This window comes from Bos javanicus, chromosome 4, assembly GCF_032452875.1.
Source record: "Bos javanicus breed banteng chromosome 4, ARS-OSU_banteng_1.0, whole genome shotgun sequence".
Lineage (NCBI taxonomy): Eukaryota > Metazoa > Chordata > Mammalia > Artiodactyla > Bovidae > Bos > Bos javanicus.
The window spans coordinates 98,414,631-98,428,687 of NC_083871.1; the positions used below are offsets into that span (position 1 = coordinate 98,414,631).

Sequence of the window (14,057 nt, forward strand, 5' to 3'; positions counted from 1 at the left end):
TCAGATATGCAGATGACACCACCCTTATGGCAGAAAGTGAAGAGGAACTAAAAAGCCTCTTGATGAAAGTGAAAGAGGAGAGTGAAAAAGTTGGCTTAAAGCTCAACATTCAGAAAACGAAGATCATGGCATCTGGTCCCATCACTCCATGGCAAATAGATGGGGAAACAGTGGAAACTGTGTCAGACTTTATTTTTTGGGGCCCCAAAGTCACTGCAGATGATGACTGCAGCCATGAAATTAAAAGACGCTTACTCCTTGGAAGGAAAATTATGACCAATGTAGAGAGCATATTGAAAAGCAGAGACATTACTTTGCCAACAAAGGTCCATCTAGTCAAGGCTATGGTTTTTCCTGTGGTCATATATGGATGTGAGAGTTGGACTGTGAAGAAAGCTGAGCACCAAAGAATTGATGCTTTTGAACTGTGGTGTTGGAGAAGACTCTTGAGAGTCCCTTGGACTGCAAGGAGATCCAACCAGTCCATTCTGAAGGAGATCAGCCCTGGGATTTCTTTGGAAGAAATGATGCTAAAGCTGAAACTCCAGTACTTTGGCCATCTCATGCGAAGAGTTGACTCATTGGAAAAGACTCTGATGCTGGGAGGGATTGGGGGCGGGAGGAGAAGGGGACGACAGAGGGTGAGATGGCTGGATGGCATCACTGACTCAATGGACGTGAGTCTGAGTGAACTCCAGGAGTTGGTGATGGACAGGAAGGCCTGGAGTGCTGCAGTCCATGGGGTTGCAAAGAGTCAGACACGACTGAGCAACTGAACTGAACTGAACTGAATCTGTATCTAGATAGCTCTATCTATAAATAGATAGTAAAGTGAGTGAAGTCACTCAGTCGTGTCCAACTCTTTGCGACCCCGTAGACTGTAGCCTACCAGGCTCCTCTGTCCATGGGATTTTCCAGGCAAGAGTACTGGAGTGGGTTGCCATTTCCTTCTCCAGAGGATCTTCCCAACCCAGGGATAGAAACCGGGTCTCCCGCATTGTAGGCAGATGCTTTACTGTCTTAGCCACCAGGGAAGCCACCAGGGAAGCCACCAGGAAATAGTAAAATACCTCCTCAATTGATACAATTCAGCTTCAAGACTACAGTTGAGCTTTTACTGAACTTCACCTGTGTTACATCTATATCTCCTTTTCTCCCTCACCAAAGACATTGAAGAAGCTGAAATTAGAACATCCCATGATTACTCTTTTTTTTTTTAATGTCCCATATTACACCACAACAGTGTAAGAATACCAGTAGTAATAATTACTGAAGCATTAAAACCATTTTGCTAATGTTCTTCTTGTTAACCATCCCCCATTGTTTTTTATTTCAGTTAAAAAATATATATATATATAACATAAAATTTGCCATTTTAACCACTTGGAAGTGTACAGTTTAGTGGCCTTAATTATATTCACAGTATTGTGCGACCATCACCACCATCTGTTTCCAAGTTTCTCATCACCCAGAACAGAAGCTCTGTAGCCTTTAGGTAATAACTCCCCGTTTCCTGCTACCTCACCCCCTGGTAACTTCTAATATACTTTCTGTCTCTATGAATTTGCCTACTGTATATATTTCATATAAGTGTCAATCACTCCATTTTAAAAATAGTGCACTATATTTATATTGTCAGAACATATATCCATCACACACTGCACTTTCTCCTTTGCTGTCATTTAGCCTTAGTTCTCTGGGTAACTGCATATTTATTGCCCACTGCCAGCCCTTATAGTGATGCCTCTTGAGTCATTTTAGTTGTATGAAGCTTGTTCTTTAGCACAGTGCTTAGGAAGGGCTGTGCAATCAGTGTCTCTTGAAATCTTCCATGTTGATAATATGGACGATTATCTGCCCTTTACACTAGAAAATCAGTTTTTGCTGTATATAAAAGCCATGACTCACACTTTTTTCTTCCTGGAATATATTAAAAGGGCTTCTTCCATTTTCTTTTCGTGCAAAAATTGCTGTCAAAAATGTGATGACAATTTAATTTTCTTTCCTGTATAAATCATGTGTTCTCTTTCTAGCTAAATAATTACCCCCACTTCTGCCTTTTTTAAGGAGAAGTAAATGGCAACCTACTCCAGTATTGTTCCCTGGGAAATCCCATGAACAGAGGAGCCTGGTGGGCTACAGTATATGGGGTTGCAAATAATTGGACACAACTGAGCACGCACTGCCTTTTTAAAGTCCAGCAATTTTACGAGACTATGCCTTATTATTATTGTTACAGCATTTCTAGCTCAGTTGTTCTGGGCTAATATTCTCAGATACGTTGTATACTGTTATTTATTTTTTTCAGGAAACTTTTTTCTTGAATGACAGTCTGTAATATTTGCTCTGTTCTGTAGGTTTTGGTTTTCTCCTTTAGGAAGTAGATCTTCTTTGCCTATCCCCAATTTTCATCACTTCTTTCAAAATTTTTCCTCTTTAATCACGTAAAAATTATTGAGGCAATTTTAGATTCACATGCAGTTAAGAGATAATACAGAAAAAGTCTAGGTATCTTTCACCCAGTCTCCCTCAGTGGTAATATCTTGCTTAGCTATAGTGGAATATCAAAACCAGGAACCTGACATTGATACAGTCCATCATCCTTATCAGATTTCACCAGTTTTGCATGAACTCATGTGTACATTTAGTTATGTGCGATTTTATCACATATGTAGATTCACATGAGCATCATGCCACTCAAGATGGAAATGGGTAACTTCCCAGGTGGCACAGTGGTAAAGAATCTGCCTCCCAGTGCAGGAGATGCAAGACACGTGGGTTCGATCCCTGAGTTGGGAAGATCCCCTGGAGTAGGAAATGGCAACCACTCCAGTATTCTTGCCTGGGAAATCCCATGGACTCAGGAGCCTGAGGGGTACAGTCCATGGGGTTGCAAAGAGTCGGACATGACTGAGCGCAACATACTTCCAGTCCAGATACAGGAGTTTTGTCACATGAATCCCTTTAATAGCAACAGCTGCCTCCATCCTTCTTGTCTTCCCATAATCTGTTCCCCTTCTCTGGAATGTTGTTATTTCAAGAAGCCTATATAAATGGAATCATATAGTGTATGTATAACCTTTGAGGGTTGACTTTTTTTTTTTTTTTTTTGCTTAGCCTCATTCCCTGGAGATTCATCCAAGCTGTTAAATGTATCAACGGTTCACTCCTTTGTGTTGCCGAGTAGTATTCCTTGTTGAATACACCACAATTAGTTTAACCAGTCATCTCTCAAAGGACATCTGGGCTGGTCTCAGTGTTTGGTTACTGCAAATACAGCTTTTATGAGCATTCATGTGTAGGCTTTTGGACATGTACAGTTCCAGCCTGCCTGCTTTTCGCTGGATACGTGTTGTTCTGGGGTTCCGTTGTCCTCAAATGCTGCCCATCACTCCCTCCTCCTTCCTCCTGCACAGATTCCAGTGCCATAAAGGTCTTGTGGCTTTGTGGCTTTTCGTCTGGTTTTGTTATCCACATTTTCCATGGACTTCTGTTCTCAAGTTTTTCTGTCTTTCTGTGAGTGTTCAGAGAGATTGAAAACGTATGCTGTGCTGCCCCCGTGCTTCATAGAATCTACACCTCAGCCATATTGTTTTCAAAATATTATACTTTAGTCTGTATTTCTAGAATTTGTGTCATAAGTGAAGCCCACACACTTCAGCTCTGCCTGTTGTAAGAGATTTTATGTAAATTAGTCCAAATTGGTCTTTTAGACCTAGAAGCCAGGCCTAAATTCATATACCAGCTCTCACTTACTAGCTGTTACTTTGAGCATGTTAATTAACCTCTCTGTACTTGTTTCTTCGTGTGTTAAGTGGGGAGAATGAATTCATTAGCTTCCTGCAATAATCAAATCAGGTAATACACGTAAGATGCCTAGAGTAGTACGTGGCACATAGTAATTGCTTATGTAAATGTTAGTGATTATTATTTTCTTTGCACACATGTGTTCTTTTTTATAGTAAACTTGCCATTTTATCTTTATTATTATTATTTTGGCTGCCCTGGGTCTCCGTTGTGGCATGCAGGCGTTCTCTAGTTTTGGTGGTTGAGCTCTAGAGCCTGAGGGCTCAGTATTTGTGGCACATAGGCCTCTCGAGTTGTGTGCAGCCTTACCTGCCCCGTGGCACATGGGATCTTAGTTCCCTGACAGGGACTGAGCCCACATCCTCTGTGTTGGAAGGAGGATTCTGAACCATTGGACCACCAGGAAAGTCCCCACATCAGTGTTCTAAATCAATAGATAAGAACTGGAGCCTATTATACAGAGTGAAGTAAGTCAGGAAGAGGAAGACGAATACTGTAAATTGATGCATACATATGGAATTTAGAAAGATGGTAACAATGATCCTACATTGAGGGCAGCAAAGGAGACACAGAACAGACTTTTGGACTTAGTGGGAGAAGGCGAGGGTGGGATGATTTGAGATAATAGCATTGAAACGTGTACATTACCATATGCAAAAAAGATACCAGTGCAAGTTTGATGCATGAAGCAGGGCACCCTAAGCCAGTACTCTGGGACAACCCAGATGGACAGGGTGTGAAGGGAGGTGGGAGGAAAGGTTCAGAATGGGGGGATACATGCGTACCCCATGGCTGATGCATGTTGGTGTGTGGCAAAAACCATCACAATATTGTGTAGTAAGTATCCGCCAATTAAAGTAATTATTAAAAAAGATATGAAAAAGTTTACCTCTGAGACGGCAAGGCTTATTTCTTTCATTTTGAATTTCTTGGGGGAAAACTCCCATCAACCAGAAATTAACATCTCTCCTACCGTCTTTTTCCTTCAAAAAATGGTGTTAAAGTAAATTCTTTGCTATTTTGTAATCAACTTGCTTCTGGAAAGTAGGACCATCCTTCCATACCGTGTCTGCGGATAGCAAGTGCCGGATAGCCGGATTCACCGTGACTGTGACGTGGACAGCTTTCCACGCTGGATGCATTAACGCGCGTGCCCGCTCTGCCCTATGTTGCAGCACCCTGCCTAGTCTGGATGCCCCGTACCCCATGCTGGTATTGGCCGGTCCTCAAGCATGTGGTAAACGAGAACTCGCTCACCGCCTCTGCAGACAGTTCAGCACTTACTTCAGATACGGGTGAGTTTATTGGCTGCTAAGGCTGTAAAATGTCGGCTGTTGCTCACAATGGCTATTAATTTTAAGCAAGTTAAAAAAACATGCATAGAAGGCTTATGAGCTGCTTTGCCGGTTATTACACTGTGATATACACTGTATTTATTTGTTTATTTTTTACTTTAACCCTCCAAATGTTTTGATGCACTCAGCCACAGCCAAAATCCTGCTCCAAGATTTGGAACTACATGCGGTTTTAACCGGAGAAGGCAATGGCACCCCACTCCAGTACTTTTGCCTAGAAGATCCCATGGACGGAGGAGCCTGGTAGGCTGCAGTCCATGGGGTCGCTAGAGTCGGACACGACTGAGCGACTTCACTTTCACTTTTCACTTTCATGCATTGGAGAAGGAAATGGCAACCCACTCCAGTGTTCTTGCCTGGAGAATCCCAGGGACGGGGGAGCCTGGTGGGCTGCCGTCTATGGGGTCGCACAGAGTCGGACATGACTGAAGGGACTTAGTAGTAGTAGTAGTGGTTTTAATTAAGCCTCGTGGTATTGGAGCATGGCCTCTTCCTATCGCCGTGTGGTGTGACACGCGAATCACAACATTATGATTGGGGTGTGGGGGGTGGGTCTGCACTCCAGTCACAGCCTCTCCTCATCACTGTCGGAGCGCACGCTGCCAGCATGTCAGCTGCTTTATTTCCGCTCAGGTCTTCCTCTTTGGAGGCATATTTCAGAAGGAAGGAATGAGAAATGACAGCCAAAGGGTTCCTTTTCCTTACCCTCAGGTTAGCATTCAGTACCCTTTCAGTTTTCTGGGGCAGATATTTCGCTGTGTGATTCCCAAATGACTCAGTGAAAATAGCTGGATATATCCAAAACACAAGAACCTTCCGGGGAAATCATCAGCTGGACTTAGAGACTTTTTAAAGGTTTCTGTGTCTCAGTGTTAGAGTTATCGCTGTGGCCTTTTCAACTGGCTTCCTCTTTTCTTTTTTACATATAGCAAAGACCTTACTTTTAGATTAGTGATGTTTCTCAGTGAGCTGAGAATGTGACTGCAAAGATACATAAGACGGCAAGAAAAAGAAATGTAAGTTATGTTCTAATGCTATTACAGACAAGTTCCTTCCCTTAAGCTACATGTGTTCAAACAATGTAAACACTGTGTTAAACAGGTTCATTTATGCTGGATAAAATTATATCCAGCATTTGAGCAACTCCAGGAAACAAATACTATAGAAGAATTTACTCATTAATCTATTCTAAACACCCTGAAGCAACAAAAAGTAAATTAAAACTTAATATCAGAATTGAAAAGGGCAGAGTGTCTTTATGCTTATACAGCGGTATAGAACCTGCTTCGAAAGATAAGTGGAGCATAATGAATGGATGATCAAATTAGAGCAAAAAAGATATCTCTTGACTATGGTGCTAATGTGTAAACCTGGAACCTTTTAGTGAACCAAAGTAACTTACATGAACCAAGGCTTTCCTGCTTAGAAGTCCTTTCACATGTCTGACACCAGTTCTGTTGCAAATGATTCAGAGCCCATCCTTCGTGTTTGTTTGTGGTTTACTCTCTGAGGCATGTAGGGCCAGATGTGTTCTTGGAGATGTCTGTTAAGTCATCATCAAGGTTCTTATCCAGTTGGCCTTGATATTCTCACTGGATAGCCCCCACCTCTACCCCACCAATGTTCATTTTCATTAAATCCTGCTTTTCCACTGTTACAAATATCTGTCCATCATGCTTTTGATGATGCACTTAATGCCTGGTTCCCCTGCTCGACTGTAAGCCCAGTGAGGGTGGGGACCAGTGCCAGCTTTGCTCACGACTAAGTTCCCAGTGTTCAGCGGATGGCCAGGCACTTCCAATTGCATGAGAAATATTTATTAAATGAATGACTAAGTGATTGTCTGATGAGTTAGTTAGTGGTATTACCTGCAAAATTCAGTGGGAAATTACTATGCTAAGAAGCATAGGTGTTTGTTTTTTTTTTTCCAACCTCCACTGATGGGTACATGGAGAGATGAAGAGATTCATTCATTTGTTCATCCATTCTTTCTATAAAGATTTATTGAGTTCTTCCCATGTGTTGGGCCCTGAAGATGCAGTGGGAACAATATTGATGAGGCCCTTGCCTTAATGTCTGTAATGTATTTGGAAATAAATGGAGAGACTCTGAAGATGGGGAACTCAGACCTTAAATAGTTAGCATCATATGCACTTTGTCTGGAGGCACAGGATGACAAAATGGAAATCCTAAATTAGCTTCCTGCTCCTCTAATGGTACTGTTACCACTGCTATTTTTCTCCTCTGGATAGGATTAGTGGCGAGTAGAAAGATACCTGAGTGGAAAGACCTGCAGTCACCCTCCCACCTCCCTCATGGGCTCAAAAGCCTTGTCTGACCGTGCATTGGCATCTTCATGGAGGCAGAGATCAGGGCTTGTAAATAGGAGGGTCATTCTAAGAATTTCACCAAGGCATGGATCAAAGAGCATGTCATGCGTGCTTGCTAAGTCGCTTCAGTTGTGTCCGACTCTTTGCAACCCTTTGGGCTGTAGCCCGCCAGGCTTCTCTGTCCATGGGATTCTCCAGGCAAGAATACCAGAGTGGGTTGCCATGCCCACCTCCAGGGAGTCTTCCCCATCCAGGGATAGAACCCGCATCTCTTATGTCTCCTGCGCTGGCAGGCGAGTTGTTTTACTATGAGCGCCACCTGGGGAGCCCAAAGAGCATATCATTGGACCATAAAGAGTATTAGGAAACCAGTAATTTCATGCAATAAGAAAGTCAGATAGTACTATGATGATATGCGGCAACTTTCTAATTAAAACAAATGATAAAACCAAAGCATATCCTCAGGGGCAAGCCATTGCTCTTGTTTAGATTTTTCTTTTATTTTAGTCTTCAGCCAACATAAATTTTATTGATTTTTAATTAAATGGGAAAAAAAAGCTTGAACATAGTCTCATTGTGAAACACATAAACATTTACAAGGGCACTTTCTCTAGCGCTTCCTTGAATCTTTTCTTTCCCTCCTAGTTAGCTCATTTTCTCCTGGCATTTTGTCTTTCTTTTTAAATTGCATTTACCCAAGACCATGACATTCAATGAAATATTCACATACTGAATTGCATATCCAGATGTATAAATATTAAAAATGTATCTCAGTGGTATAACAGATATTGGGATGGCTGAGAGATTGTTCTCTTGCCTCAGAATCTGATTTTAGTATTTGTTCTTGGTTTTAGGAATAGGCTGGATGTTCTTTCTTTACCAGTATTAGTTATAAGTGACCTAAAGATGGGGCTTCCCAGGTGGCTCACTGATAAAGAATCCACCTGCCAATGCAGGAGATGCAGGTTCAATCCCTGAGTCAGAAAGATCCCCTGGAGAAGGGCATGGCAACCCACTCTGGTATTCTTGCCTGGAAAATCCCATAGACAGAGGAGCCTGGCAAGCTATAGTCCATAGGGTCACAAAGAGTCAGATATGGCTGAGCAACTGAGCATGCATCCATGCCTTCTGAGTCTCTCCACTTATTTCCAGTCTTACTATTACTGCACGGATCAGTAGCTTCCTGGAAGAGTGCTGGATAATGAGAGAAACATAAAACAATACCAGCACGCCTGTTCATCTTCCAGATTTAAGGCCTTGAAAGTGATCTGAAGAGGCATGAAAGCAAAACCTTATTCTTCTTAGAGAAATCTTTATTTTTATAACCTTTTCATGATGTTGACTACTAAATATATTCTACTAATAATACGGTAAATCAGAGACTCATAGCTATTGAGCTAAATGAGATGATATGAGCTGTAGCTCCCTAGTGCCATCTAATCTAATGCCCCTTTATACAGATGTGACAGACTAGTAGAGTGGTTTATTTATTCTTTCTGTCAGTGTTTCTTAAGCACTATCTGTGTGCCTTGTTCCAGCGATAAAACTGTGAAACAAGCAGACATGGGTCTTGTCCTCCTGGCAGCCTACAACCTATATGAGATTCAGTTAAGTAAAGCCATCTAACAAGATAGGCACTCATCTCACACGCTAGTAAAGTAATACTCAAAATTCTCCAAGCCAGGCTTCAGCAATATGTGAACCGTGAACTTCCTGATGTTCAAGCTGGTTTTAGAAAAGGCAGAGGAACCAGAGATCAAATTGCCAACATCTGCTAGATCATCAAAAAAACAAGAGAGTTCCAGAAAAACATCTATTTCTGCTTTATTGACTATGCCAAAGCCTTTGACTGTGTAGATCACAATAAACTGTGGGAAATCCTGAAAGAGATGGGAATACCAGACCACCTGACCGCCTCTTGAGAAATTTGTATGCAGGTCAGGAAGCAACAGTTAGAACTGGACATGGGACAACAGACTGGTTCCAAATAGGAAAAGGGGTACGTCAAGGCAGTATATTGTCACCCTGTTTATTTAACTTATATGCAGAGTACATCATGAGAAACGCTGGACTGGAAGAAACACAAACTGAAATCAAGATTGCCAGGAGAAATATCAATAACCTCAGATGTGCAGATGACACCACCCTTATGGCAGAAGGTGAAGAGGAACTAAAAAGCCTCTTGATGAAAGTGAAAGAGGAGAGTGAAAAAGTTGGCTTAAAGCTCAACATTCAGAAAACGAAGATCATGGCATCCGGTCCCATCACTTCATGGGAAATAGATGGGAAAACAGTGGAAACAGTGTCAGACTTTATTTTTCTGGGCTCCAAAATCACTGTAGATGGTGACTGCAGCCTTGAAATTAAAAGACGCTTACTCCTTGGAAGGAAAGTTATGAGCAACCTAGATAGCATATTGAAAAGCAGAGACATTACTTTGCCACCCTAGTCAAGGCTATGGTTTTTCCTGTGGTCATGTATGGATGTGAGAGTTGGACTGTGAAGAAGGCTGAGCACCAAAGAATTGATGCTTTTGAACTGTGGTGTTGGAGAAGACTCTTGAGAGTCCCTAGGACTGCAAGGAGATCCAACCAGTCCATTCTGAAGGAGATCAGCCCTGGGATTTCTTTGGAAGAAATGATGCTAAAGCTGAAACTCCAGTACTTTGGCCACCTCATGCGAAGAGTTGAGTCATTGGAAAAGACTGATGCTGGGAGGGATTGGGGGCAAGAGGAGAAGGGGACGACAGAGGATGAGATGGCTGGATGGCATCAGTGACTCAATGGACGTGAGTCTGAGTGAACTCCGGGAGTTAGTGCTGGACAGGGAGGCCTGGCGTGCTGTGATTCGTGGGGTCGCAAAGAGTCGGACACGACTGAGCGACTGATCTGATCTGATCTGATCTGATGATGAGGGAAGTGAAGAACCTCTGTGACAGAAGAAATCAGGGGTAAATGGGATGTGAGATTTGAGCAGGGAATGCAGTCCAGGCAGAAAGAACAACAGCACATTTGATTAACTGAGAGTGTTATACTCTGTAGCCTGTCTAGGCGTGAAGCATGGAGGAAAATGGCAGAAGATGGGACCAGAGAAAAAGTCAGGGGTTTGGCCATAAAGGATCTCTGAGCAGAGGAGTGTCAGGGTCACAGCTGCATTTCAGAAAGTGGCCCCTGTGGGCAGTTTGGGAGAGGGTTTGGGGAAGGAAGGCTGGAAACTAGGAGACTGGGGAGGATGTAGTGACAGGTGCTGGTGGCACGAACTAGAAAGTGGTATGTAGTTACTGGAAAGTGGACAGAGTAGTGGATCCCTGGAATTTGATAGTCAGACACAGTATATGCTGGAATCTTCTGTGTTCCTGATCTCTTAAATTGTATCCAGCGACTTACTGATACACATTTGCATTGGGCATTGGGACCAATTCGGCATGCCTACCAAGCACCCTCAGAATACCTGGGCATTTGTGAACACCCAGTTCCCTTGCTCACAATATGGCATTCTATAAATATGCTTGAATTTGGATGTACTCACAGCCAAAATGCGCTCTGCCTAAATATTTGCAGTAACAAGTTCATTATTTCTTAAGGCAATCTGGTCCAGAATTGAGATTCTAAATCTGCACACTTCTGAATTACACTGAAAAAACTTCTACTCCCTCAGCCATCTCCTAGCTTTTCTTAGACATCTTTGTTTCTTCCTCTTATATCTTCCCGGATGTAGAGACATTTCATTATTTGGCCTGGCCTTCCAGATTCCTTTCTGTCCTGATCATCTCCCCCAGCCCACGGACTTGGTTTGCTAGGATCCTAGATGACAGCTGGCCAGTGAATCGGCCTTTGAGAATGTGTAACTCACCCTTAGACTTTTGAGCACCTGTGTTATAGTCTGAGGTTAACTGCTAACTCAGCTCTTTTTTCTGTTAAATGAAACTAACAGGGAGTATGGCTCCCATCACAAACCAGGTTTTAACTAACATACCATGATTGAACTAGTAAGTTAGTAAAAATAAACTCATAGAAATGTAAATTACAATTGAAATTATGTTTAGACCGGGGACAGGAAAGATATTAAAGGTGATGGCCCAAGCAAATTTCTTTATCTGGTATTGTGTTTATCTCAGTTTAATGAACATTGCTTTCACTATGAAGTATTTCCTTTTTAAGATATTCATATTTGGACAGCATGCTGCAGAGCAGACATTTCTATATGTGAAAACTGGATGACAGATTGAAAAAACCGTAGGTCATCCCAGGTCCTTCTTAATAGAAAGTTCCACAGTGGATGCCGGTTCTGTCATCAGCATTCTCCACGCCAGTGAAGCCATCCCTTTATTTACCTGCCTAGAAGCTTCAGATTGCTTCTTTGCTTTGTCTTTCTTTTAGAAATTCTGAGAAAATCCCTGCCGCTCAATTCCTTTGTTGGAAAATGCAAATTCAGTACAGTGTGTAAAGGCTACATTAAGGGTGCACCGTACCCGAAGCGAAGTCACTGAGTTATCTGTCCTGACTGTCAAGGACACCAACAAACAGAAGGTCTCAGGTCCCTGCCAAATGGTGGGAAGAGATGTTGGTGTGAGCAAACACCTCAACAAAGGTTGTGGTGTTTGGACCGCCTTCTCTTAGAATATGTGCACTTTCTTCAGTATGCAATTTAAATGTGATCTTAAAATCTTTACATTTATACTATTGTTAGTTCTTGGCTATAAAGCAGGGGAACAATAGTATGAATTATAAAAGCTTGTTGGTTTTTTACTTTGAAATGGAGAAGATGTTGAGGTTGTGACTTTACCCTCTTAGTTCAGTTCAGTCACTCAGTCATGTCCAACTCTTTGTGACACCATGAACTGCAGCACACCAGGCCTCCCTGTCTATTACCAACTCCCGGAGTTTACCCAAACTCATGTCCATTGAATCGGTGATACCATCCAACCATCTCATCCTCTGTCATCTCCTTATCCTCCTGCCCTCAATCTTTCCCAGCATCAGGGTCTTTTCAAATGAGTCAGCTCTTCGCATCAGGTGGCCAAAGTATTGGAGTTTTCAGCTTCAACATCAGTCCTTCCAGTGAACACCCAGGACTGATCTCCTTTAGGATGGACTGGTTGGAGCACTCAGCTTTCTTTATGGTCCAACTCTCACATCCATACATGATTACTGGAAAAATCATAGCCTTGACTAGACAGACCTTTGTTGGCAAAGTAATGTCTCTGCTTTTTAATATGCTGTCTAGGTCAGTCATAACTTTCCTTCCAAGGAGTAGGCGTCTTTTAGTTTCATGGCTGCAATCATCATCTGCAGTAATTTTGGAGCCCCCAAAAATAAAGTCTGACACTGTTTCCATTGTTTCCCGATCTATTTGCCATGAAATGATGGGACCAGATGCCATGATCTTAGTTTTCTGAATGTTGAGTTTTAAGCCAACTTTTTCACTCTCCTCTTTCACTTTCATCAAGAGGCTCTTTAGTTCTTCTTCACTTTCTGCCATAAGGGTGGTATCATCTGCATATCTGAGGTTATTGATATTTCTCCTGGCAATCTTGATTCCAGCTTGTGCTTCCTCCAGCCCAGCATTTCTCATGATGTACTCTACATATAAGTTAAATAAGCAAGGTGACAATATACAGCCTTGACATATTCCTTTTCCTATTTGGAACCAGTCTGTTGTTCCAACAGTTCTAACTGTTGCTTCCTGACCTGCATATAGGTTTCTCAAGTGGCAGGTCAGGTGGTCTGGTATTCCCATCTCTTTCAGAATTCTCCAGTTTATTGTGATCCACACAGTCAAAGGCTTTGGCATAGTCAATAAAGCACAAATAGATGTCTTTCTGGAACTCTCTTGCTTTTTCAATGATCCAGCAGATGTTGGCAATTTGATCTCTGGTTCCTCTGCCTTTTCTAAAACCAGCTTGAACATCTGGAATTTCACGGTTCACATATTGCTGAAGCCTGGCTTGGAGAATTTTGAGCATTACTTTACTAGTGTGTGAGATGAGTGCAATTGTGTGGTAGTTTGAGCATTCTTTGGCATTTCCTTACTTTGAGATTGAAATGAAAACTGACCTTTTCCAGTCCTGTGGCCACTGCTGAGTTTTCCAAATTTGCTGACATATTGAGTGCAGCACATTCACAGCATCATCTTTTAGGATTTGAAATAGCTCAACTGGAATTCCATCACTTCCACTAGCTTTGTTCGTAGTGATGCTTCCTAAGGTCCACTTGACTTCACATTCCAGGATGTCTTGCTCTAGATGAGTGATCACATCATCATGATTATCTGGGTCATGAAGATCTTTTTTGTACAGTTCTTCTGTGTATTCTTGCCTCTTAGTGTGATCCTAAAAGGACTTGACTTCAGTGTCATCCTGTGGTTGTTACTGAGTCATGTTACTTCACTGATGTATCTCAGTTTCATCATCTGTAAAATGAGAACAGTAGTAATGAGGTAATAACAGTGGTAATGGTAATATAACCATTGGTAATGGTAATAATACCTACCTCATATCTTTTTGTGAGGAGTCAGTGAAACAGCATGTCATTTGTCTAGCTACTTGCGTCTCCTGTTTTAAAGC

The 14,057-nt window shown here is 42.1% G+C and overlaps 1 protein-coding gene across 3 annotated transcripts in view; it reads left to right on the forward strand.

Moving 5' to 3' along the window:
* LRGUK (leucine rich repeats and guanylate kinase domain containing) overlaps positions 1-14,057 on the forward strand; it is a 101,609-nt gene that overhangs the window by 38,797 nt on the left and 48,755 nt on the right. For all 3 annotated transcript variants that reach the window (XM_061414745.1, XM_061414744.1, XM_061414743.1), the window contains exon 11: positions 4,983-5,102. In XM_061414745.1, the coding sequence (XP_061270729.1) occupies positions 4,983-5,102 (120 nt within the window). The remainder of the gene's footprint in view (positions 1-4,982; positions 5,103-14,057) is intronic.